General features: G+C 58.4%; 2 protein-coding genes across 10 annotated transcripts in view; one reads left to right on the plus strand and one right to left on the minus strand.

Annotated features, from left to right (window-relative positions):
- The first annotated feature begins 1,288 nt into the window (after positions 1-1,288).
- On the plus strand, positions 1,289-18,113 carry MNT (MAX network transcriptional repressor). 3 transcript variants are annotated; one of them, XM_029926824.1, is made up of 7 exons: positions 1,289-1,435; positions 1,529-2,279; positions 7,472-8,051; positions 8,626-8,667; positions 8,819-8,930; positions 14,271-14,463; positions 14,610-18,113. In XM_029926824.1, exons 2-7 carry the CDS (start codon positions 2,207-2,209, stop codon positions 15,365-15,367), a joined length of 1,758 nt encoding a protein of 585 aa, XP_029782684.1. In that variant the 5' UTR covers positions 1,289-1,435; positions 1,529-2,206; the 3' UTR covers positions 15,368-18,113. The 3 variants fall into 3 exon arrangements, with proteins under 3 accessions (XP_029782684.1, XP_029782685.1, XP_029782683.1); XM_029926825.1 differs by having other exon boundaries at positions 1,532-2,279; XM_029926823.1 differs by lacking the exons at positions 1,289-1,435; positions 1,529-2,279 and adding an exon at positions 4,607-4,804 and having other exon boundaries at positions 7,474-8,051.
- SGSM2 (small G protein signaling modulator 2) overlaps positions 14,180-21,969 on the minus strand; it is a 41,929-nt gene continuing 34,139 nt past the window's right edge. For 4 of the 7 annotated variants that reach the window (XM_029926821.1, XM_029926819.1, XM_029926820.1 and 1 more), the window contains one exon: positions 20,325-21,879. In XM_029926821.1, the coding sequence (XP_029782681.1) occupies positions 21,791-21,879 (89 nt within the window). In that variant the 3' untranslated portion in view covers positions 20,325-21,790. Of the gene's footprint in view, positions 14,274-18,063; positions 18,681-18,713; positions 19,828-20,324; positions 21,880-21,969 lie in introns of those variants that run through there. The other 3 variants (XR_003904340.1, XR_003904341.1, XR_003904339.1) reach the window with 3 other exon arrangements.

Genomic DNA, 21,969 nt, shown 5'->3' on the forward strand with positions numbered 1-21,969 from the left:
ACAAATTTGGGGCCTTTTTGAGACCTCAGAATAGGAACATAGCCCTCTAAGGGCACAGTGGGGATGGGATAGGATGGGACGAGATGGATTGGCAGGGTAGTCTGCCACTCAGCCGTCCTCAGATTTATTTTGTGGCCTTGTATAACGGTGAAGTCCAGGCTGCAGGATCCTGAACCTAACTGGATTGCCCCCTTCTGTTCGAACTGGTAGCAAAGAAAGGAATTTGAGGCTAGGATCCAAGGCCCGTAGGACTGCTGGCTTTGGGGCACTGGGGCAGCAGAGCTGTACATGCTCCAGGGTGCTGCAAAAGTGCCAACTGTACCAGTGGGGCTTGTGTGGCCTACACCAAAGAAGCAGAACAGCAGGGTTTCAGGTCCAGATTTTGGAGGCCCCGATTACAATGTATTAAGTGGACAGACCACTTCCCATGCGGGCAGTTTGATATTCCTCCATGATTTTTTCCGAATAGGGTGCCTTGCCCAGAACTGCCTTCAAAAGAGTCGTCCACGGGGTCAGGGATAAATGCTCCTCCCAATGGGGCAAGCAGCAACTGAAGTACTGCGTAACTTTAGACAAGTCCTTTCTCGTCTCTGGGCCTCAGTTTCCTTATCTGCAAAATGAGAGATTTTGGGTAAGTTGACAAAGGTCTAACTTTCTGATTGTACCGGAGGCGCCTCTAAACAGGAGCGCTAGAAGCGGCGGCAGTTAGCGCCAGCCGGGGGTCCTGCCCTCCGGGTGTGCTCGGTCGAGACCGGGCAGAGCGTCCGGACCCCGAGCCCCGCCCACGGCCTCAGTAGCCTAGCAGCTGGCAGGGCCAGGCTTCCGCCCTCCACGTTGTTGTTCCCGATTTGGGCCACGCCCCCTTAGTCTGGCAGTGGAGACTTTGCCTTCACTGCCCCCGCCCCGGCCCCAGTTCAAAGGGTTGCCTGTGGGTGGTACAGTTCGAAACTCCATTCACATCAGACACGCGTGGACAAAGACAAGCATTTAGGGGAAGAAAAAAGAGAGACTTGGTTTTAAAGGGAAGGTGGTGAAAAGTAACTGCATAACTGCGGAATTTCCCTGTCGGCGTCTCACCCTCCGTTCTTACAGTGGGCCCATCCGCACCCACGAATGTGACCGTGTTGGACACTGGCCCTTTAAACGGAAGGCTGGCGGTGCGGGGTGTCCATGTGGAGCTGCTCCATGCCGTGTTGTCCTGCCCTCCCATTGGCTCGCGGCCCGGTGACGTCGCCTAATAGGATGCGAACGCACTGCGGGGGGAGGAACGGAGGCAAAACGCGGAACCGGATTCTCACTCCGCTCCCTTCGTCTGTTCTCTGGCAGACTCCCGCCGTCAGCTCCGCCCACGGGCGGATCCCGGGGGAATTGCGACAGCCGGGTGGTTGCAGGAATTAGGTCACGTGTGGGTCGAGAGAGGAGACCCTGGGGTCAGGTCAGTCTCTACCGTCCTAAGGTTTCCCTGACGTGGAATATCCTTATTTGAGCTAACTTAAGTCTTAAATTCTCCACCCTTCCTTTCCTCCAGCAGGATAAATTTCGTTGTGAAAGACCACAACACGCAGCCCTTGCTCAACTTGTGGTTTGCCATCGGGGCGGGGCGAGGCAAGAAAGCGGAAATGCAGGGCGCGAACGAGGCTGGAGAATCTCCCACCCCCACCCAGGCCACGTGTGCGCGCGCCGTCTGTAGTGGGCGGGACCAGCTCGCTCGGAACCCCGCCCCTCCCTTCCTGAGACGCCGCGGCCCTGCGGGCGGGGGCTCCGGTCCGGGCTTTGGCTGCGGCCCCGGTGTAGTAGCGGGGGCGGCGGCCGGGGGCAGCGCGGCTCCTTCCCTTGTTGTGTGTGTCGGTGCCTCCTCGCCATCTTGTTGCAAAGCCTTTTCTTGTCGGCGGGACTCCCGGGGGCCGCGGGGAGGGAGGCATCAGAAGGGAAAAAGAGAGGGAGGGGAAGGAGGGAGGCAGTGCCGCCTTTTGTTTTTTTGCATCAAAATTTTTTAAATTTGCAAATTATATTTTGCAAATATTTTGGGAAACATTAATTTTTGTCTCCGTGCTCTCCCGTTCTTCCCTGAGGAGTGCGCTGCGCCGCCCAGCCCTGTCGCCCCCCGAAGGTGATCCTTCCCTCCTGCCTGCCCGCCAGCCTGACCTGTGCCCGGCTCGCGGGCCGCAGTCTCGGCCCCGGCGCGCCCCCGGGAGCTCTCGGCGCGATGAGCATAGAGACGCTACTGGAGGCGGCCCGCTTCCTGGAATGGCAAGCGCAGCAACAACAGAGAGCACGTGGTGAGCGGCCGGGTTGGGCCCCTGGGGCACCGGGGAAGGGGAGACGAGCGACCCTGGTCTCCGAGCCCCGAGCCCACGAGAAACCCCGGGCAGGACCCCCTCCCGAGCGGCCCGCGAAGCCGGGCAGCGCAAGGTTCCACACAAGAGCCGCCGCCCGGGGAGGAGTGTTGGGGCAGCAAAATTAATAACGAATTCATTAACATTCAGTGAAGGACCCGGCTCCTGTGACCGCCACTTCAGCTGCCTGCCACCCTGTGTGCACCTTTCGTGGGGGCTCCTTTCGCATGGGTCAGCGGCGCCCTCGGTAGCGCTGAGGATGTGTGAGCCGGTGGGGGGTGGGGTGCAGAATGGTGTTGCGTGGGGGTGGCAGACCCGCGTGTGCGTGTGTGCAAAGGGGATTGTGATGTCTCGAGGAGAGCGGATGAACGGACGTGTACACGGGCGAGTGTATAGTGCATACGAGTGGGCGTGTGTGTAACGGAGTGGGGGGTGGGAATTACTCTACGCCGAGCGGCTCCCCGGCTTCCCTGGCCCTGTGGGGAGGGTGCGGGGGGCGCTCCCGGCCGATCTACGCGCCGCTTGGGGCGGAGGCGGCCTTTGCAGAATGAAATGACATCGCGTGTCTTATGATCCTGGCCAGCCCCGCCTGACCCCGCCTCCCAGAGCTGGGCTGGGTCCGCGCTTCAGGGGTTTGGGTGAGAACCCGGCTAATTGGGTATCTGCGAAACGGCCTGCAGGTCGCTGGGGGCAGTCCCCGGGCCCCCCTGGCTGCGCCCCACTTTAGCCGGTGTGGAATGTGGCGTGTCTGTGCGTTCCAAACCCGCTCTCGGCTGGAATGTTGCGTGTGCCTGCGTTCCAAGCCCGTTGGTTACACCGGGTGGTGACGTGGACGGGCCCCGCCTCCGACCACGTGCACGGGGGACACTCCCGCTGGGGACGTAGCGGCCTGGCCCCTCCCGGCTGCCTTGCGCTGGGCCGGAGGCGGGGCCTGGGCGGGGCTGGCGAGTGGCCTAGCGCCGGGTTGGGCCCTGGCTCCGGCCGCCGGGCACCTCCCCGGGAGAGCCTGTGCGCTGGAAGGAGGAGCCGCCGAGCTCACCTGCCCACTCTCGCCCTAACCTTCTTCTGTTTTTGATCCTGGGGCAAGGGAAACCCTCCGACTCGCAGGCGACAGGACATTTAGAACTCACATATTCCCACTGACATTTTCGGGAACGTTCTCACCAGGACCTCCTGGCAATACCCCTGGCCATTATGGAGTGAGCTAGGCTTGAGAAGGGGCAAACTTTGACGTTCCCTCGACAGGAAAGGAGGATTTCAGATGTTTCTGTCCCACCCTCTCTGTCGGTGGTCCCAGGCTTCAGGGTACTGCAGGAATAGGGGTTGGAGGGAAAGACCTCCGTTTTTCGGACCCGGATCGGTCTGTGTGTGCAGTATCCGGGGACTCCTGTCCTCCCAACCCCCCCTTCCCCAGCCCCTCTGCCGAGTTGGTTGTGGAAGAGAGAGTGCTTCGCCCTCCTTTCCTTTCTCTCTGCCTATTGTTGCTTCAATGATGAGTCATGCTGGAGGTAGTAGTGTGTGTTGTGTGCGCGCGCGCCCTGCAGCTTGTGCCGCGGCGGCGGCGGCGGAGGGGGTGGGGTGGGGGGAGCAGCAGCGGGCTAGGGGCGGGGGAGCGCCGGGTCCGCCCGGCTGCTCGGCCGACCGGCCTCTCAAGGTCAGGAGCCACTCGAGATATGTGAGACTGACATGCTTGGATTTTGCGGAATTGATGGGCCAGGACATCAGCCCACGGGCCCCTCCCCTTGTTTTCGGGGTGCTGAGCAGGGTCAGGTCCTGACACTGGTGGTGGTGGTCGAGAATGTCCTGCTTTCAGGTCCGGCGACCAGGCTTTGGGGGGAGGGCAGCGTGCACAAGAATTGGAGAGACTTGAGTCACCTGCTGCCACCATCAACACAGTGCAATTCAGGAGTGCCTATTGTGTCCTTGCCGTCAACCAGGCACTGTGCTAGAGGTGAACAGGGTTGACCCTGCTGTTGCCCCAAGGGAACATTCAGGTCACCTTCATTTTGCCTTCAGGCTGACTGGCCTTCTGGGGAAGGGGAGAAGACCCTCTAGTCTTTTCTTTCCCATGCTTTCCCAAATAATAAGTCCAGAGCTGGCCGTAAGGACAGTGATGATGCGTGCAACAGTGTGAGGAAGCCTGGGACTGGTTCGGTCTTAAGAAGTTGCAGAGCCCTGCCCCTCCCCCACGCTCTGAGAACTGGGGGCAGGGAGTTGAGTAGAGGCTTAGTTTAACTGACCAGTCACCCCTCTCCTTCTTGGCAGGGCAGGAGGTCTTAGGGGATGGATGGTACAAAGCCAGGTCTACTCCGGAAGCTTAAGGTTCTATCCTTTGACTTGGGGTGGGGAAAATGGAAGAAAAGGGGTGATGTATGGACCTGCTGACCAGAGCAGCTTCCCTGGGTATGTACCTGATGAGCAGCTCTGAACCGGGCGCCTCTTGTCCCTGCCGCAGTTCAATCTCAAAGGTGGGTTTCCTGACCTAGACCAGCCAGACTGCTCCCATGATGAACCTGAGGATGTGCGTGCACGTGGATGTGTGAGAGGGAGGAGAGGCAGGGCAAGGCCATCCTGGTGGTCAGCGGCAGGGTCTGGTCATTTCCAGCATTTGTGGAGGTGGCTCGAATGGGAGCCTCTTCTCCCTGACCTAGTCACACCTGGGGGCGGCCTTATGCACTTACCTCCCTATTAGCACGAAGAAGGGGAGAACTTCTCCTGAAAACGGGGCTACATAGTGTAAATTCCTCAGGCCCCAACCCTGAGCCCGCTGCAACGCCTGAATCACTCCTGACCTGCAATGCCCACTTCTCTGGGGCCAGCCTCTGGGCAGAGCCCAGGGAAGGTGTCAGAGTGTGTGTGCGAGTGCATGGTTGGGAGTGTGGCACAGGTGCAGCAGAGCATTATTTTAAAGAGTCTAAACCCGTATTGTTCCTGAGGGAGGTCCCTGAGTAACTGCCGCTTTGCCATCTGCACTCAGTTTCCCCCTCTCCAGGGCACAGGAGGAGGGCTGCTGCTGGGTGGGGAGGACACAGGAAGCTTTGGTGGGCTGGATCTGGTCTGGGACACCCCATCTTCTTCACCACCAGTCAAGATTTCTCATGCCAATCCAGGTGCGATAGAGCTTGGCCATTCACCTTCCTGGCACCTGTGAGGCATACCTGCCTGGCTCTGGAAGAGAGAGGGTAGGTGAGAAGGAGTTTGCCATCTCCTGGATGAGCTGTAGAGTTTCTTTAAAATATGGGCAATGAGGTTTACTTTCAGGCTGGGTTCCCTGGACACCTGTCCTTGAGGCTTGGGGTCCCCTCTGTCCCACTGCTAAAGGGAGAGTGGAACACTCACCCCCAAAGCACTGAAAGTTTGGGTCCTGGTTTAAAGGAATGAAGGTGGACTGTGTTGGGCCCTGAACTCCAGGGCCTTGCCTGGAGGATGGGTGAGAGGGGTGGACTGGGTAGCTGGTAGGGGGAACTCCTTGCCGGTGTGGTCTCTGGGAAGCCGGAGAGCAGAGCGCTGGCTTTCTCTGGGGCTGTAACATAAGCCAGTGCCAGCCGGAAAGGCCTGGGAGAGCGACGCCTCCCCTCGATGGAACAGGCTTGCACCGGCCTGGCAGCTCCCTTTTGGGCTGCTGGGAAACCGCTGAGTGCTTCCCCTCTCACAACACTCTCTACTTCCTCCTTCGCCTCTTCTCCCCTGTAGGAGGGAGGGGCCTGGAGCAGGCCTGGCTCACCCTCAAACTGTTGGTTGGCCAAAGGGCCCTGAGGCCTCATGTTTTCTGGGGCCATGAGCCCCAAAGACCAGTGTGGGGTTGATGCCCTCCTCCGCAAGGGGCTCTTAGCCAACCTTGACCCCACCCCTTGTGAGGTGGTGTGTTTGGGGCGTGCCTGCCAGCTACTGCGGTTAGTGAGCAGCATGGCCAATCAGGGTCCGGGATGGGCTGGAGGGTTGGTTGACTAGGCTGCTCCCTGGCCTGGGGGCCACAGCTGCTCCTCAGGGCCTCTGCCCAGCCCTGGAGCAAGGGAACCTGAAAGTGGGGCCCAGAGAACAGGGTCTGGGTGGATCAGGAGGGGCCCTTGCTTTCCCTTGTTCTCAGCCGGCTCCTGAGCAGGCCTCACCTGGCAGCTGCTCTTTCAGCAGAGATGCTGAGCTGACAGGTGCAAGGCTGCCCTTCTTTCCTGCCTGCCTCTGCCTTCCTGGTTGTGCCGCTGGTTGTGGGGACAGGAGGGATGTGGGAACAATGAGTTCTAGCACCGCAAAGGGAAGAGAAGGACCTAATGTGTTTTGTGTTGTCCCTGAGGAAATCAGACACTGGGACCTGGCCTGGGAGTCCTGGGCCTGATTTCCTCAGTGTGATCTGAAGGTGATGTCCCTGCCTGCCTGTGGTGTGGACTCTTGTGAGGATCCAGAGGTGTGTGTGTGTGTGTGTGTGTACAGACACCTAGTGAGCAGGTGCTGACACATCAAGTATGGGTATGTACCAGGTGTCAGGATTCCTGGCTGAGTCTAGTTTCAGTTTTACCTGTGACTTGCTGTGTGATCCTCAACAAATCACTTTGCCTCTCTGAGCTAATTTATTTCATCCGTGAAATGAAGGTGCTGCCTGCCCTCTGGAAAGTACTTAGTAAATACTTTTGAAGGCCTTCCCCAGAAGCTATGATCCATCCACCTCCCACCCTCCTTTCTTCTGTGGTAGCCTGTGAGGTCTTTGCTGACTGGCCTCTGCCTACCTTATCTATCACCTGTTCCCCTCAGCCTTGTTGCTGAACTTCCCTGCTCATCACCAGCCTAACCTCTCAACCTTCAGGTTGCCAGGCCTCAGGCATCCTCTCTGACAGCCTGTGCTCTGTCTTCCCACAGCCCCTCTCCTCTCCCAGCCCGAATTGTTATCCGGTGCTATTTGTCCTTCTCCTCAACCCCCTCCCCCAGGCCTTGAGCTCCCCAAAGGCAGAGACGAGGTCCGTTTTTATTGTTCACTGCTGTGTCCCCAGTACTTCGCCCCAGTGCCTGGCTGGGTGTGGATGGGTATTTGCAGTGTCTCAGGCTGAGCAGGGGGGTCACTGAGCACTAACTGGGACAGGGGCAAAAGCTGGGGCCCAGGACTGCCAGCCCACTGAGAAACCCCTTGTGTTCTGTCTGCGTAGAGGAGCAGGAGCGGCTTCGCTTGGAGCGGGAGAGGGAGCAGGAGCAGAAGAAGGCCAGCAGCCTGGCCAGGCTGGCCCACGCCCTGCCCGTGGAGGAGCCTCGAATTGAAGCACCACCCCTACCTCTGTCCCCGCCGGCACCCCCGCCAGCACCCCCACCCCCCCTAGCCACCCCCACGCCGCTGACTGTCATTCCTATCCCAGTAGTGACCAATTCTCCTCAGCCTCTGCCCCCGCCTCCACCACTGCCTCCTGCAGCCCAGCCTCTGCCCCTGGCGCCCCGCCAGCCAGCCCTGGTTAGCACTCCTGGACTCAGCATTAAGGAGGCTGCCCCCCTGCCCACCAGGCCACAAGTGCCCACCCCTGCTCCCTTGTTGCCGGACTCCAAGACCACCCTTCCGCCCACTGGCAGCCCTAAGCCTCTGCAGCCCCTCCCCACCCCCATCCTGACCATAGCACCACACCCTGGAGTCCAGCCCCAGCTGGCCCCCCAGCAGCCACCCCCACCCACTCTTGGGACCCTGAAGTTGGCACCAGCCGAAGAAGTCAAATCCAGCGAACAGAAGAAGAGGCCTGGGGGGTGAGTGAGGTGTGGCCGAGTCTGGGCGGGTGGGGTGAACTGCCCACATCCTGGGCCGTGTGTGTAAGAGAAAGAACCTCCCCTCCGGAGCCAGTCCTTCAAAGCTGTGTCCTACCTCCCCATCCAAGCAGCACGGTATTCTATTTGGACAGTTCGCACTGTGCCGGTGGGGAATGGCCATTGCCCTCTGTTGTTCTCAGGCTTCTGTGTTGTCTGACCCCCTCAAGGATGGGCCGATGGCATTTCCACTACATTGGACAGAGTACTGGATTGGGGAACTCTTGGGTGAGGGCTGGGGGTCAACTGGCTAGTTCTCTGAGCCACAGGAGACCTTCCATCTCACAGGTGGACTGGGTAGGATGGAGGATTAAACGGGCTGTGAATTACGAGCATACGTGTGCCCTCCAGGGGGTTTAAGCACGTCTGCACAGGGTGAACATCTCCCCATGGCTGCTGTTTGTACGGAGAACGTGGGGGGCAAAACGCCTGTGACATTTGCGGAGTGGGGGCAGGGACCCGGAAGGCCACCTAATTGGGCCCTCCTCCCTAAGCCTCCTGTCTGTCTGGGTTTCAGGATCGGAACCAGAGAAGTCCACAACAAATTGGAGAAGAACAGGTGTGTGTGCGCGTGCGTGTGTGTCTCTGGGCCCCAATCGCCCGCTCCGGGGGCAGGTCCCGCCCTTGCTCTCCTAGGGCTTTGCCTCCCCGCCCTGGCCCCCGCCCCCCACCCCAGGCGCTGGCTAACCGGCGCCACTCCCTCTCCCTAGGAGGGCCCATCTGAAAGAATGCTTTGAGACCCTGAAGCGCAACATCCCCAACGTGGACGACAAGAAGACGTCGAATCTGAGTGTGCTGCGGACGGCGCTGCGGTACATCCAGGTACTGGGGAGGGAAGCGCGGCCGAGAGGAGGGCGGGCGGCGGCCTCTGCGCCAACTTCCTCCTCACTCGCTCCCACCCTCTTCCCCTCGCCGCAGCCCGGCCCCGCCCCGCCCTCGCTCCCTCGCCCGCTCCCCCGCCCGCCTCCACGCGGGCTCTGAGCACATGGCCCGGCTGACGTCAGCGGGGCTCCCCGCCCGCGAGGGGGCGGGAAGACGGGCGCGCGTGCGCGGGGGAGGGCGGCCGCGGCGTTCCCCTCTGCCCCCCTCCTCCCCGCCTTTCCCCTTCGGGCCGCCCAGCGGAGCCCCGCCATCTGCGCCGCCCCCGCACCTCGGTGTTCAGACCGGGTGCCCGCCTGGCGCTCTTAGTGCCCCCGCGGTGACAAGGGCGTGGAGCGGCCCCGGTGCCTCCAGCCCGCCCGCAGTGCTTGGGCGGGAACCCGTATTCGGCCCAAGAATCTATCGCGCGTGATGGGGTGGGGAGTCCCCTGGGCCTGGCTCCTTGCACACGGCAGCGCGCCGGTGAGGCCCCCCTCCCCGTTTTACTCCCAAAGGGTTAAGATCTTTCCAGTGAGCGCATTGAGGTGCCACTACTGGAGTTTGGAGGTTAAGCCTGGAGGCTGTGGAAATGTGGTCTGGGTGACAAAACAGTGCTGGGGTCGCCGAACGTTAAAAAATTAGGCTCTCCTTCATGCCTGGGATTTAAAAAAAAACCCTTTTCAAGGGGCCCTCCAGTCCTTGTGTTCCTCCCTCCCTTTGGGCATTGGCTTCCCTCTGCAGTATGGGGAGGGGGGCGCCCTCCAGATAAGACAGTTGCCATGACGGCCCCGTGTTTCGGTTTCCTTGGAAACCGGCCGAGGGTTCCGCGTGCCGGAAAGGAGGCTGTGGGGGTGGGGCGCCTGGCCTCGCTCGGCTGCCCGAGCGGCGGAGACGGAGTCGGAACGGAGCCGTTGGGGAGTGGGAGGGACTCCCGCGCGGGGCGGGACCGGGGGCAGCTTGGTCAGCTGGAGGACCGGGCAGCAATAAGGTCCCTGTGGGAGGGGTAGCCAGCAAGGCCAGACCGAGCTCTGATCCAGGGGCGGGGCGCCTCCCCTTCCCCCGGCCCGGACTGCGGGGTCACAGCCCTGAGGTAACCGGAGCCTGACTTGTTCGGGGCGGGGGGGGGGCGGAGGCGATGCTCCCAGCCGGCGGCTCCCTCCCAGCCTCCCGCAGACGCGCGCCCTTCCGCCCGCCTTGCTGGTGAGGGGGAGGGGCTGGCAGGCCTCCAGCCCTCTTCCCGGCATCCTGGAGGGGCGGGGGCGGGCTCGCGGATTGGTGGGACCCGGCTGGGGGCGAGGCCTCCGCGCTCCGAGGGGAGGGTGCTGCCGGCGGGGAGGGGAGTGACGCTGCAAAGCCGGGTCCGCGTGGGTGCGCGCGTGCTCCGGGATGGGCGGGGCCTCGCTGGTGGCCCGACTGGCCTAGGAGGGGGAGAAGCCCGGGAGGTGGACTTCAGAGGGTCTGCAGGAGTCCTACTGCTGACATGTTTTTGCAGAACTTGGGCTTGAGAATGTTACTGGTCCTTCAATTATAGGCACTTAGGTGTCCTAGAAGCAAATCCTTGTCCAAATGCTGTGACGTTTTCTGTGACTATCAGTTTCTTTTGTACTGCCATTTTGCTAAACGGGAAGAAATAGTAGTATCTGTATCATACGAATGTTCGGATTGGCCTTCTATAAATACCAACTTAATAGCAATTCTTGAGAAGTAGGAAGAATAGGATGGCACATTCTGCTTAATAGACACATAGGAAAGCCTTGCTTGCACGACGTCTGGATTTGAAAATAAATCAGAAACAGAGACTTAGTAAAACCAGCAGACATGGCCCTGGGCTGAGGAGGCAGCAAGGTGGGAGGTGTACCCAGGCTCCTGGTAAGAGAAGTTTGTTCTGGGGCTGGCCATGGAAGCAGAAACGAAAGTTACAAGGCTTTGTCAGTCCTCAAGCTCATTCGTTTGTTTATTCACTCAGGTACTTTGGACAGCTCTGTGTCTGATTCTGAGGATAAAGCAGGGAGCAAAAAAAAAAAAAAAAAAGGTGTGGGCCTCTGTCTTCATAGATTTGGTCTTGGTGGCAGATTATAAATAAAGGACTGTGCCATGAGGATGTAATAGGGACAGGGACAGGGATTATAGGATCTGTTTTAGGGAGTGGGGAAGATTGTTGCTGAGGAAGGGGCATTTGAACTGAGACCTGGCTTCCAAGGTGACTGAGGCAAAGCAGAGGGCAGAAGGGCAAAATTACTCCAGCAGGAGCAGAATGCAGTTTTAGAACTTAAAGGTGGCCGTGAGCGTGAGATGGGGGAGGGGGGGCAGCAGAGCACTAGATGGGAGACAAAAGGGAGTAGCAGAGAGAACACATAAGATGTGTAGACCGAAAGCGTGGGTTTTGCTGAGGTAGGAAGGCTGTAGCCCCCAGCCAGACTCAGAGTGGTTTGGAAGATTTGAAGAACGCCGTAGTGATGTGGACAAAAACAGGAAGAGGAATAGGCAGGTACCAAACTAGGCATCCAGGCAGTTTTAGGAAATGTGCTTAAAATGAAGCAATGGGGACAAAAGCTAGACTCTTGGGAAACTTTCAAGGGGCCTCTAGGCCTATGGAGAACCGAGCTAGGTAAGAAAAAGAGGATTTGGCCCCTGAGTTTCTTCCTGAGTCAGAAATCTACTCTTCCTACTGATAGGTAGAGTTCAGGACACCACTTCCAGTCCCCAGCAGCCAGGTTCAAGTGAGAGCTGACTCACCACAGGCCCATCATTGATATGGCCTCATCTGATGTCATGTCCAGCACTGGCCTCTCAGGGTAGAGCCAGGTGAGAAGCCAGATATGTGTGTGTGTGTGTGTGTGTGTGTGTGTGTGTGTGTGTGTGTGTGTAAGGGAGGGATCTTTCTGGCATAAATATGGGGAAAAATAGGTTAGATCTTAAAGCCGGGATAGACAAGGCTGTGACAAGGCCTGGGACTGCCACCAGAATTGTAAAACTACCAAATTTCAGGCCAGAACAGTACATGGTTGTATCTGGGTTATGTGTTGCAGGCTCTAATGTTTTGAGGCATTTCTTAATGGTGAGGTCAGAAACACAGGAGTTGGGGCTGCACAAGGAAGTGTGGGAAGTTGGGCCCAGTTTAGTGGGTGCACTTGAAGACACTGTCATGCCCAGGAGGGCCAAGTGAACGGTTAGGAAGGCTGCTATAAAACCGCTTGTAGAAATAGAATAGGGAAATTCCTGTCTAATGGGTGCCTGTGATTCTCCTGTGATAAAGCACAGGGACAGAATAGAGGTAGGAGTCAACATGCTCCATCCTCACACATCCTTCCCCTGGGGCTAAGATGTGCAAATTCAATCCTGTGCACTGGTAGGGTCAGGGGATAGAGCTGATGATAAAATAGTCCTTGCCTTTACTCACAGCGTTGGACAAGGGACAGTGTGGAGGTGGAAGGACAAAATATGAAGTTTCTAGGGGTATTATGAGCCAGTGTCTGATTAAGGACTACCTGACAGTCTTATTAAATGCTGAAGTGTGTTGTGCGGTGCCAAGAAGGACTCAAGGGCAAGAGGATGCACTGGTCAGGGCATGAGATGGGGAAGGGTGTGGGGGGCGGTCAGATGTGGTCTTGGAGCACAAGTGCACGTGATGTAGAGGGGCAAGAAGGATGGTCTACGTGTGACACGGGACTCCGAGAGGAAAACTAAGACAAGCTGGATAGTTCGGTGTAGGAAGAGTCGGTGGGTTCTGTACCTGGCTGTGACCAGCCAGCAAGTGTCAGCTTCAGGAGGTCATGGAGGATGAGAGGTGAGGCATAGGACACAAGATGGACTTTTGGAGTTGCAAAACACTTCCTTTTTTTTTTTTTTTCTTTTTTTGAAAGCAAGAGTACATACACCAAGCCAGGGAGAAGGAGAGAGGGAAAGAGAGAATGTTGAGCAGGCTCCGTGCTGAGTGGTTGATCCCACGACTCTGAGATCCTGACCTGAGCTGACATTAAGAGTTGGACACTTAACCGACTGAGCCATCCATATGCCCCTTGAGACACTTCTGATAGGAGGGCAGTGCCACAGTCTGGAAGGCTTGGCATCCAGCAACAGCATGATTGGTCATCCTAAGAGGCTGTGGGCCTGGAGGAGTTGAGGCAGGGATGGCTCTGTGAACAAGGGAGCTCCCTGTTGGTGCTCTTAGCGAGGTGTCCTGGGAGCAGGAGCAATGTGGAACCTGTGGTGAAGGATAGAAGTGTCTCCATTGATGCTCCGTGTCAGGGGTGCCATTGAGCTGTTTCTCATTGGTCAGTGCAACTCCGCTACAGGTGTGGAAGGAGGGGCACGTTCCAGGGCTTGGATCAATCATTCAGCAGCCTGGGGAATCTGGAGGGCTGCGGGCAGGGTGAAAACAGTGTTGCCGAGAGGCAGCATAGGTAGGTACCATGGGGACTAGCCCCGCTCAGAGAGGAGGGCAGAGCCAGCAGCTGCCGAGGCTGCAATGGAGGCAGGTCAAGAAGAAATGCAGGGGGCTGCAGGCTGTGCTACAAAGGCTGAGAGGCATCAGGCATCCTTGGGGACATTGAAGTTAAGGAGACTAGTGGATGATGCTGTAGAATGAAGAGCAGGATTGTTTGAGGTTCTTTGGGGAATGAGTTCCCAGGAGGGTAGCCTGCGGCATGGTGACTGACCACATGGTGTGATTGTTGGCGAGGGCCTTGAGCGGCACGGAGAAGTCTGTACCCCTTCTGTCCTCTGCAGAATGGAGGCAGGTGGCTGCCAGGAGGTAGATAGGGCCAGCGGCCAGCCATAAAGCCCCTCAGGACAAATTTGATGTGAGGGTGGGGGAAGGCCTACATCATAGAGCAGGGCTGACCTAGATCTGTGCTTGTTTTGAATTTTTTCTTTTTATGTTTTTTATTTATTTTTGAGAGAGACAGCATGAGTAGGGCAGGGTCAGAGGGAGAGGGAGACACAGAATCTGAAGCAGGCTCCAGGCTCTGAGCTAGCTGTCAGCACAGAGCCTGATGCGAGGCTTCAACCCACAAACCGCGAGATCTTGACCTGAGCCGAAGCCGGACGCTTAACCCACTGAGCCACCCAAGTGCCCCTGTGCTTGTTTTGAATGGTGCCTGCTGGAGAGTCCACAGTCCCCAGGACACGGGGTTCCCGGGACCTCACAGGAGTGGGTGTGGTCCCCAGTGGCCCTATCAATGCAGACCTGTCCCTGGTGGCTAAGTGACCTGGAGGTGCGGGTGGCAGTGGGAAGGGATTTGCAGTACTGGGGACGCTGTGGCTTCTGCCAGGGTATCCTTAGGGCTCTTGGCTCTTCTCCAGTCTCTGAAGAGGAAGGAGAAGGAATACGAGCATGAGATGGAGCGGCTGGCACGAGAGAAGATCGCCACACAGCAGCGGCTGGCGGAGCTCAAGCACGAGCTGAGCCAGTGGATGGACGTGCTGGAGATCGACCGCGTGCTCCGGCAGACTGGTCAGCCGGAGGACGACCAGGCCTCCACCTCTACGGCCTCTGGTGAGCCCCACTTGCCCCTCCCCGGTCAGGCCTTTTCCCTCCACCCCGCTCTGCTCCATGCCCCCAGACCCCAGGGGCATTTACTACTCCAGCTTCTTATTTCCCAAGCCTTTCTGACCTGTCCTTGTCCCCATGTCCCCCCACAGAGGGTGAGGACAACATAGACGAGGATATGGAGGAGGACCAGGCCGGCCTGGGCCCACCTAAACTGAGCCATCGCCCCCACCCGGAGCTGCCGAAGCCACCGCCCAGCACTGCCCCTGCACCTCTGCCTCCCCATCCACACCCCCACTCCCAGCCCGTGGCCCTGTCTCCTGTCCATCTTCCTGGGCAGCAGCCACCACCACCGCAGAAGACACCTCTGCCAGCCCCTCCTCCCCCAGCGGCTGCCCCCGCCCAGACGCTGGTGCCCGCCCCAGCCCATCTGGTGGCTGCCACTGGCGGAGGCTCCACGGTCATCGCCCACACGGCCACCACCCACGCCTCAGTCATCCAGACTGTGAACCACGTTCTACAGGGGCCGGGCGGCAAGCACATCGCCCACATTGCCCCCTCAGCCCCCAGCCCTGCTGTGCAGCTGGCACCTGCCACGCCCCCCATCGGCCACATCACAGTGCACCCTGCCACCCTCAACCATGTGGCCCACCTCGGCTCCCAGCTGCCCCTGTATCCACAGCCCGTGGCAGTGAGCCAGCCTGTGGCGGTGAGCCACATTGCCCACACCCTTTCACACCAGCAAGTGAATGGCACAGCGGGGCTGGGGCCCCCAGCCACTGTCATGGCAAAGCCAGCTGTGGGGGCTCAGGTGGTGCACCACCCCCAGCTGGTGGGCCAGACAGTGCTCAACCCTGTGACCATGGTCACCATGCCCTCCTTCCCGGTCAGCACGCTCAAGCTGGCTTGAGGATGAGGCCGCTCAGAGGCCCCCAGTGGGGGCAGGGAGGGGGACCCGTCCCCCACTCTCCCACCCACCAGCTCCACACATTCCAGCCAGGCCAAGGCCCGCCCCACCACACCCACCCCCAGGCCTCCTAGGGGAAGGGGGTGCAGAGACTCTGAGCCAGGGGAGGGAGTCCCCCTCCCCCCCAGGGAACTGGGCACAGGGCAGGGGGTTACCCCACTGCACTAGGACTTGAGAAAGTGATGAGACACTCTGGTGAATGTGCCACTTGTCCGGCCTGGTGCCCGCTCCAGTGCCGTTCCCACCTCCCCACCTTGTCCCCTGCAACCAGTGCGACGTGGGTGTTGTGTTCTCCAGCTTCCCTGACCCTGCCTGCCTTCCTGTGCTGCTGCTGCTATTGCTCTGTCTGATGAGGTGGCTGAGTGCCGGGCCCTCCGTCCTGAGCTCCGACTTCTCTCCCCAGGCCTTTGGAGGGGAAAGGCGGGAGGGAGCAGAACTGAAGCAACTTGGCCCAGAAAGCTGGGTACCATGGGAGGGCTCTGCTCTGAGTACACGTGACAGATCCCAGGAAGCGGCTGCTCGCCAGTTCCATCGGCACAGATGGGAACCAGCCTAGGGTTGTCCCCCACCCCCCCAGCTGCAGTCACTGACTTGTCACAGCAGAGGCTACTTAGGAGGAGTCTCTCTCAACAACTGAACCCATGCTGTTGCTAAGCTCCCTGAGTACCCAATCCTTGCCACTGGGCTCCTGACCTCAGGAGGGCAGGTTGAGGGTGGGTGGGGGCTGGGAAGGAAGGGCTTGGCTGTCCTGCCTCCATGCTGCCCGTCCCCCCCATTGGCCTGGGTACGAGTGAGGAGAGAGCTTCCCTGGACCTGTCCCCCTCCCTGGCTCCCTGGCCTCTGTTTGGTGCCATGCACTCCTGAGAGATATGCCCACCTGAGTGCCTCCTGAGGCCTCAGAGAAGTGGATTAGCATCTGGTCTGGGTTCCAGGGTCTGGGCCCAAGCCCCTTCCCTGATTCCCTGGGGACCTGTAGAGACGGGAGGAGGGCGGCTACTTCTGCCCCAACTTCTCTGTCTCTGGCATCTCTCTTTCCCCTGAACATCCACTTTTCTCCAGTGGGCTGTTCTGAGTGTGCGCTCAGCAGAGGCTGTGGTGTGCCACAACCTTCCTCTGAGGAGGGTCCTCAGTTGGCCCTAGGGCAGGACTGAGCTCAGGGTGGGGAGTGAGGGGGCCTCGGTGGGGGGCATGCTTCTTTCCCTGCCTCTGCCTCGCTAGACTGCTTTGGCTTCTTTTTATGTGGGTATTTATTACAAGTGGCCTTGTGTCAGACACACTCAGTTGTGAGCACGTGCACTCGGCTCCCCACCTTTACACACAAGGGCCTTTCGGTGTGGGGAGAGGAAGCCAGTGTCCCTAGGTGTGGCGTTTGCTTTGACAGGCTGGGGGCAAGAGGAGTGGCCTGCAGTATTCTGAGGCTGGCAAAGGTCCTGAACAGATTTGGACACCTAAGAACTCCCTTTCGGTTCCTTCCTGGTCCTGGAGACTTCCCAGGGGACTGTTCTCCTTTGTCTTTCCTGGGGTGGGGAAAGAGAGGGCCTCTGGACACCCTAGAGACCTCTAAGAGAGCCCCACAGCCGGTCCGGCACAGCACTCCCACCTCGTGTGAGCGTGCTGCCTTCCTGCCCCTGCACCCACCGGCCTGCCACCCTGGTTCTTGGGGAAACCAGTTTCCGCTCTTCCTGGAGTGATTACAACCGGAAGAGCAGAGGGAGCCCGCTGGGCCTGGCGCCCAGGGCACAGTCAGAGAAGCATTGGGGAACCTGCCCTTCCTCTCAAGCTCTCCTCACCTCCCTGCATCCTGAGGCCATTCCAGAGTTGGAAGTGTGTCAACCAGTGGCCTCGGGCCTGCACAGATACCTCATCTGCCCGTTCACCGCCCCTGCCCCTCCCCACCCCGAGCAGTGGGGGCCTTGAATCTAGTGCCGAATGACTATGTCCAGATTGGTGACGATGGGTGTTGTTGCTGTTGTTTTTGTTGTTGTTTGTGAACGCTGTGATGCTGTGTGCCCGAGAGGGCAGCTGCCGCCCAGCCTTTCCTTGGGCATCTCCCCTTTGAGAGCTGTAAGGACCATATCTGTCCTCACCCTGTGGGACCGCCTGCCCCTCCCCTCCCTAGCCCTTCCAGCCTGGGGGACGCGTGCGTGCATGCGCGCGCACACACACACACACACACACACACTTTACCTCTCATGCGTGTTTTACTTTTTGATGTTAAAGAGTGGCTCACTGGCTGGGAGCCTTTACCTCGGGGAGAGGGGGAGGTTGGTTCCTTGGGGGGCCAAAGAAGGGCAGGGAGTGCCTGGAGGGGATCTAGGGGTCACCATGACCCCTGCTCTCCAGGAACAGCTTCTCCCCCATCCCAGGGTTCCATTCCCATCCCCTAAAGAGGTGGCCCTTGTTTACAGTGAGGACTCGGTCACTGTGTCTCCGTTTCCTGAAATATAAACCGTAGCGACCCCAGACTGTAGAGATTTTTATGTGTTTGGATACATCTGCTGTGTGGGAAAAAAACAAAAACCCTACAAAAACCCTAATTTTGTACATATTGTATTTTTACTATTGAACTGTATTCTAGTGGCTGTTCATGCTCCAAGACTTTAGGTATTGAGACATGAATACTATCCATGTAATAAGCACTTGCCTGGAATAAAATATAAAACTGAAATAAACCTGCACTGAAACCAGAGACGGAGCTGCCAGGCTGCAGCATCTGGGTCACTTTGTTGCAACGGGAGGCGGAGCCTTGTAGGGAAAGACCTCTAGCAAGCATGGGGCATGGGTCCTCAGGCAGCTTCGGTGCTGGTCAATTTTAGAAGATTTGGACCTTGCAGTTCTGTCGTCAGTGTTCAATCCTAAACAGGCTCTGAGGGGTGCAGTTCTGATCTTCCTTATACTTTTGCAATACTTGATACTTCCTCAAACCATTTTTACAAACACTATCTTGTTTCATCTCTTAACAGCATGGCAGAGTAAACGAGCCAAGAACTAGCGCTGTTCTGGCAGATAAGGAAACAGGTTCGAGGTGGCTTGGTGCGGTCACACAGCTGGCCTGCAGTCCGATCTGTCAACTCCATGCAGAGTTCCCCAGCATGTGCCACCCTGCCCTGGAGCCTGCTGTAGAGCTGTGAATCCTGAATTTGATCAAGTTCCAGTAGGGAAGGTGGAGGGCAACCGCCTCAGGACTTGTGCGCAAAAGGGAGAGAGGCTCCCTTAAAGGGAATGCACTTCTGAAGTTGTAGTTAGGCTGGGTCATCTGGGGCATCCAGAAGGGAAAGGAACAAGAAGAGGAAGAAGTTGGAGGTCAGGACTCAAAACACCATGTTCTAAGATGGGCCCAGAAGACTCTTGTCCCTGTACATGTCTCTCAGTTTAGGGGAAATCAGCCCTTCGGCAGGCTGTCGCAGGAGGAAGTGGGGAGGTGAGGAAGAGGCCTAGCTATAGACCAGGCAGGCTGCCTCATCGAATGCCCTGACACCGTCCCCACTCCCAGCTCTGGCCAGAGGAATGGACTCCGCTTCTCTTCCTAGTGTGGCCTATCGTCAGGGAAGGAAGTGGTGGCCACGAATGTCTTGGGTCCCATTCTCTGAAGAAGCGTCAGCCTCAAGAAGGCCAGAACCCAGTGTCCCTCTGCCCAACCCTGCCCGCTCTTTGACTTGTGAGGTGCTAGCTCCCTCTGCCGGTAGCTCCAGGAAGAGACGAGTCCCCTGACTTTAGGGAAGGCTCAGGGTTAGGATTAATAGTTCCTGGGTGCCTATTCCACGTCAGACACTATCGAACATTGGGGACAAAGATGAAAACTCTGCCCCTGGTAGTGATGACCCAGTATCATCTCAGGGCTAATGCTCAGCTGGAGCCTGCAAGAAACGGGCCTGTGATCAAAGTTAACAGGAAAAGAAAAATCTTGATTTAGGAATCCAGGTGCTTCCATTTAGCAGCTCTGTGTGAGAGCTGGGGTTGGAGGGTTCCTTGCGGTGGGGTTCCTACTCCCACTTCTTGCTCTTCTTAATCTGCATGTGGCATTGCCCTCGACAGACCCATCACTTTGGCTGCTGGCCTCTGGTCCTAGAAGCCCAGCCAGGGGCATGGGGAGTGCAGACACTTCCCGGTGGGAAGGTGGGAATATGTAAAGGAAACTGACTACTCCCAGGCTAGTTTATAGGGAGCCTTTGAAGTCATAGCACAGAGAATTCAGACCTCTCCAGGCAACAGTGGGGGAAATGTTGCCTCGAGGGGTTTATAAGGTTCCCTGGCCCCACATTTCCATATCAACTAGTTTTCTTGCCTCGGCAGCTCTCATAACAGGTGGTGATGCCCAGAAAGCCTGTGTCCTCTAGACCAGAGCCCATGCTGATGGCTGGAGTCCTCTCCTGGGAGCCATTGATGATCGGGGCAGTAGTTCCCTAGGTGACGGAAGACAGGTGGGAACCTACTATTACAGTGGGGTCCTCAGCAGGTTTTATCCTTCCTGACACCTTCCTCGTGCCCCAGCCTGAAGCAGGCATCGCACAGTGCTCCGTGGGCAGGGGCCGTGGCCATTGGGGCCGGTTCAGTTCATCGTTATAGCTGGTCAAGAGGGTGGGCAGGCTGGGGAAGGGGTGGGGCAGGGCCCTAAACTCATCCAGAGGCTGGTCAAGTCACTGGTTGGTCTGAGATATGAACACTGCCTCTGGGGTGAAGTCCCCCCACTTGAGTACTTGGGGTCTGGCTACCCCCGCCCCTGACCAGCCCAGGTGAGGTCCCTCTCTCCTGGAAACTTCGGTTCTCTCTTTTCACCCTCCTTGCTTTGTGGGGCTGTCTGTACAGTTCAATTGTGGAGCTTCCAGAATTTGCCAGTACACAAAGTCACGTACTGTCCAGTGAGTGTCCACTGCCCATAAGCAGCCCCCAGAGCCGCAAGCATTGCCAAATGCTGTGTTTATTGGTCTCTTAACACTGAAGAGTATAGTTTCTGAACCAAAAAACATACACACTCTGCTTCTCACAAAATCAGAGTCACTAAGGCAGGCACACAATGGCCAGCCACCATGCTGGGTGGAGGCCGAGGACTCAGAGACGACAGGGGTATGCAGTGGGGCAGCTGGCCCTGAGGCCATGCAGTGCCCAGGACAGGGGTGGACTAGGGAGACTGCTGGATGCAGAAGGGTCACGGGGCCCTTTTCACGTTTCTCAAAGGTGGAAGTCTCCAGACCTAAGTGACTGCTGGACAGGCTCCAGTGGCAGAATGGCCTTCCGACCCCAGGGCAAAGCCTTAGCCTTACGTGTTTAGGTGTGGAGGGCAAGTGGGGATGACAGAGGCGGCAGCACGCCCAGGCCCGACATCCCTATGCGTGGGGCTCCTTCAGGGCGCTTTGGGTCTCCAGGCTTCTTGTGTCCTGAGGAGCATGTGGCAGGCAGGCCAGCCTTGCTCCTCACCAGGGACAAACAGTGGAGACCCAGGCATCCTCTCCTCCCCCAGACTCAGGGACTCAGCAGGCATCTGAGACAGGCAATGGGCTGCCCCAAAGCTCTGGGGCCTGCCCCTGACAGGAGCTATCACAGGATTTCCTCCCTAAAGAATTACCCTGGGAACCAGTTCCTCTTGAGGGCAGCGCTCCCACTGCATTCCAGGTCACCCAGCGGGTGAAAGTATCATTTTCCAGGAGAACGTCTAATGCATAAAGCAAGAGCTAGGTGGTGAGAGTGGAACTTACAGATACACATGGGTGCCCTGTATGGGCTGGGGAGCGCACGGGGTCACCCCAGGTGGCCAAAGGCAGTGGCAGTGCTGCTGAGGTGGGCTTCTCCCACCGGGCCCACATCTGACTGCATCACGGTCTCCTGCACCCAGGACACATGCCCAAACTGGCACCATTCTGGCTGCCCCACTGGGGCTGCGGTGGGCACATGCACTACGCCTGCAAGAGGACTCAAAGAAGAGATACAGCACAGAGTGCCTTTGCTGACATGACCCATGCCAGGTGGGGCCAGGCAACTACAGACCCGTTCTGTCTATACGGCCCCCAGGCAGACCTAGGAGAGGCCATGAGGAGCAGTCCAGGCTGAGGATGCAGGTGACAGTGGGCCTTTCCAGGTGTTTGAGAGGGGAGCAAAGTAGGTGTCCCCCAAGGCAGCCACTCCCTGAGGCCAACCCCTCCCATCCCACCCCTGGCCTGAGGGCATTGAGGCGCCTGACTCACCCTGCAGGGCCAGCACTGCCCAGAGTCGGATCCCAGGCTCACAAACACTTCGTTAGGAACACGGGTGGGCAGGCAGGGTGGGCTGGGGCTCGGGCAGTCTCAGCTGCACTGCCCTGCACCTCCTCCTGTGGGGGCCGGGGGCCCGGAGCCCAGGCTCTAGTCGGCTGCTTCTTCGTGGCCACAGCCCTCACTTGTTCTCTATGAGCATCTGAACCTTGTGGACGAGGTCCCGGGCAATCTGCAGGATCTCCTGGGCATCGTGGTGCTCGGCCCGTTCTAGGGGGACAAAAAGACCTGTGGGGATGCTGGGGCAGGGGTGGTAGTCTGGAAGGAGCCCTGCAGTGGCCCACCCTGCTATTTCTACCT

The sequence above is a fragment of the Suricata suricatta genome, chromosome 17, assembly GCF_006229205.1.
Source record: "Suricata suricatta isolate VVHF042 chromosome 17, meerkat_22Aug2017_6uvM2_HiC, whole genome shotgun sequence".
Taxonomy (NCBI): domain Eukaryota; kingdom Metazoa; phylum Chordata; class Mammalia; order Carnivora; family Herpestidae; genus Suricata; species Suricata suricatta.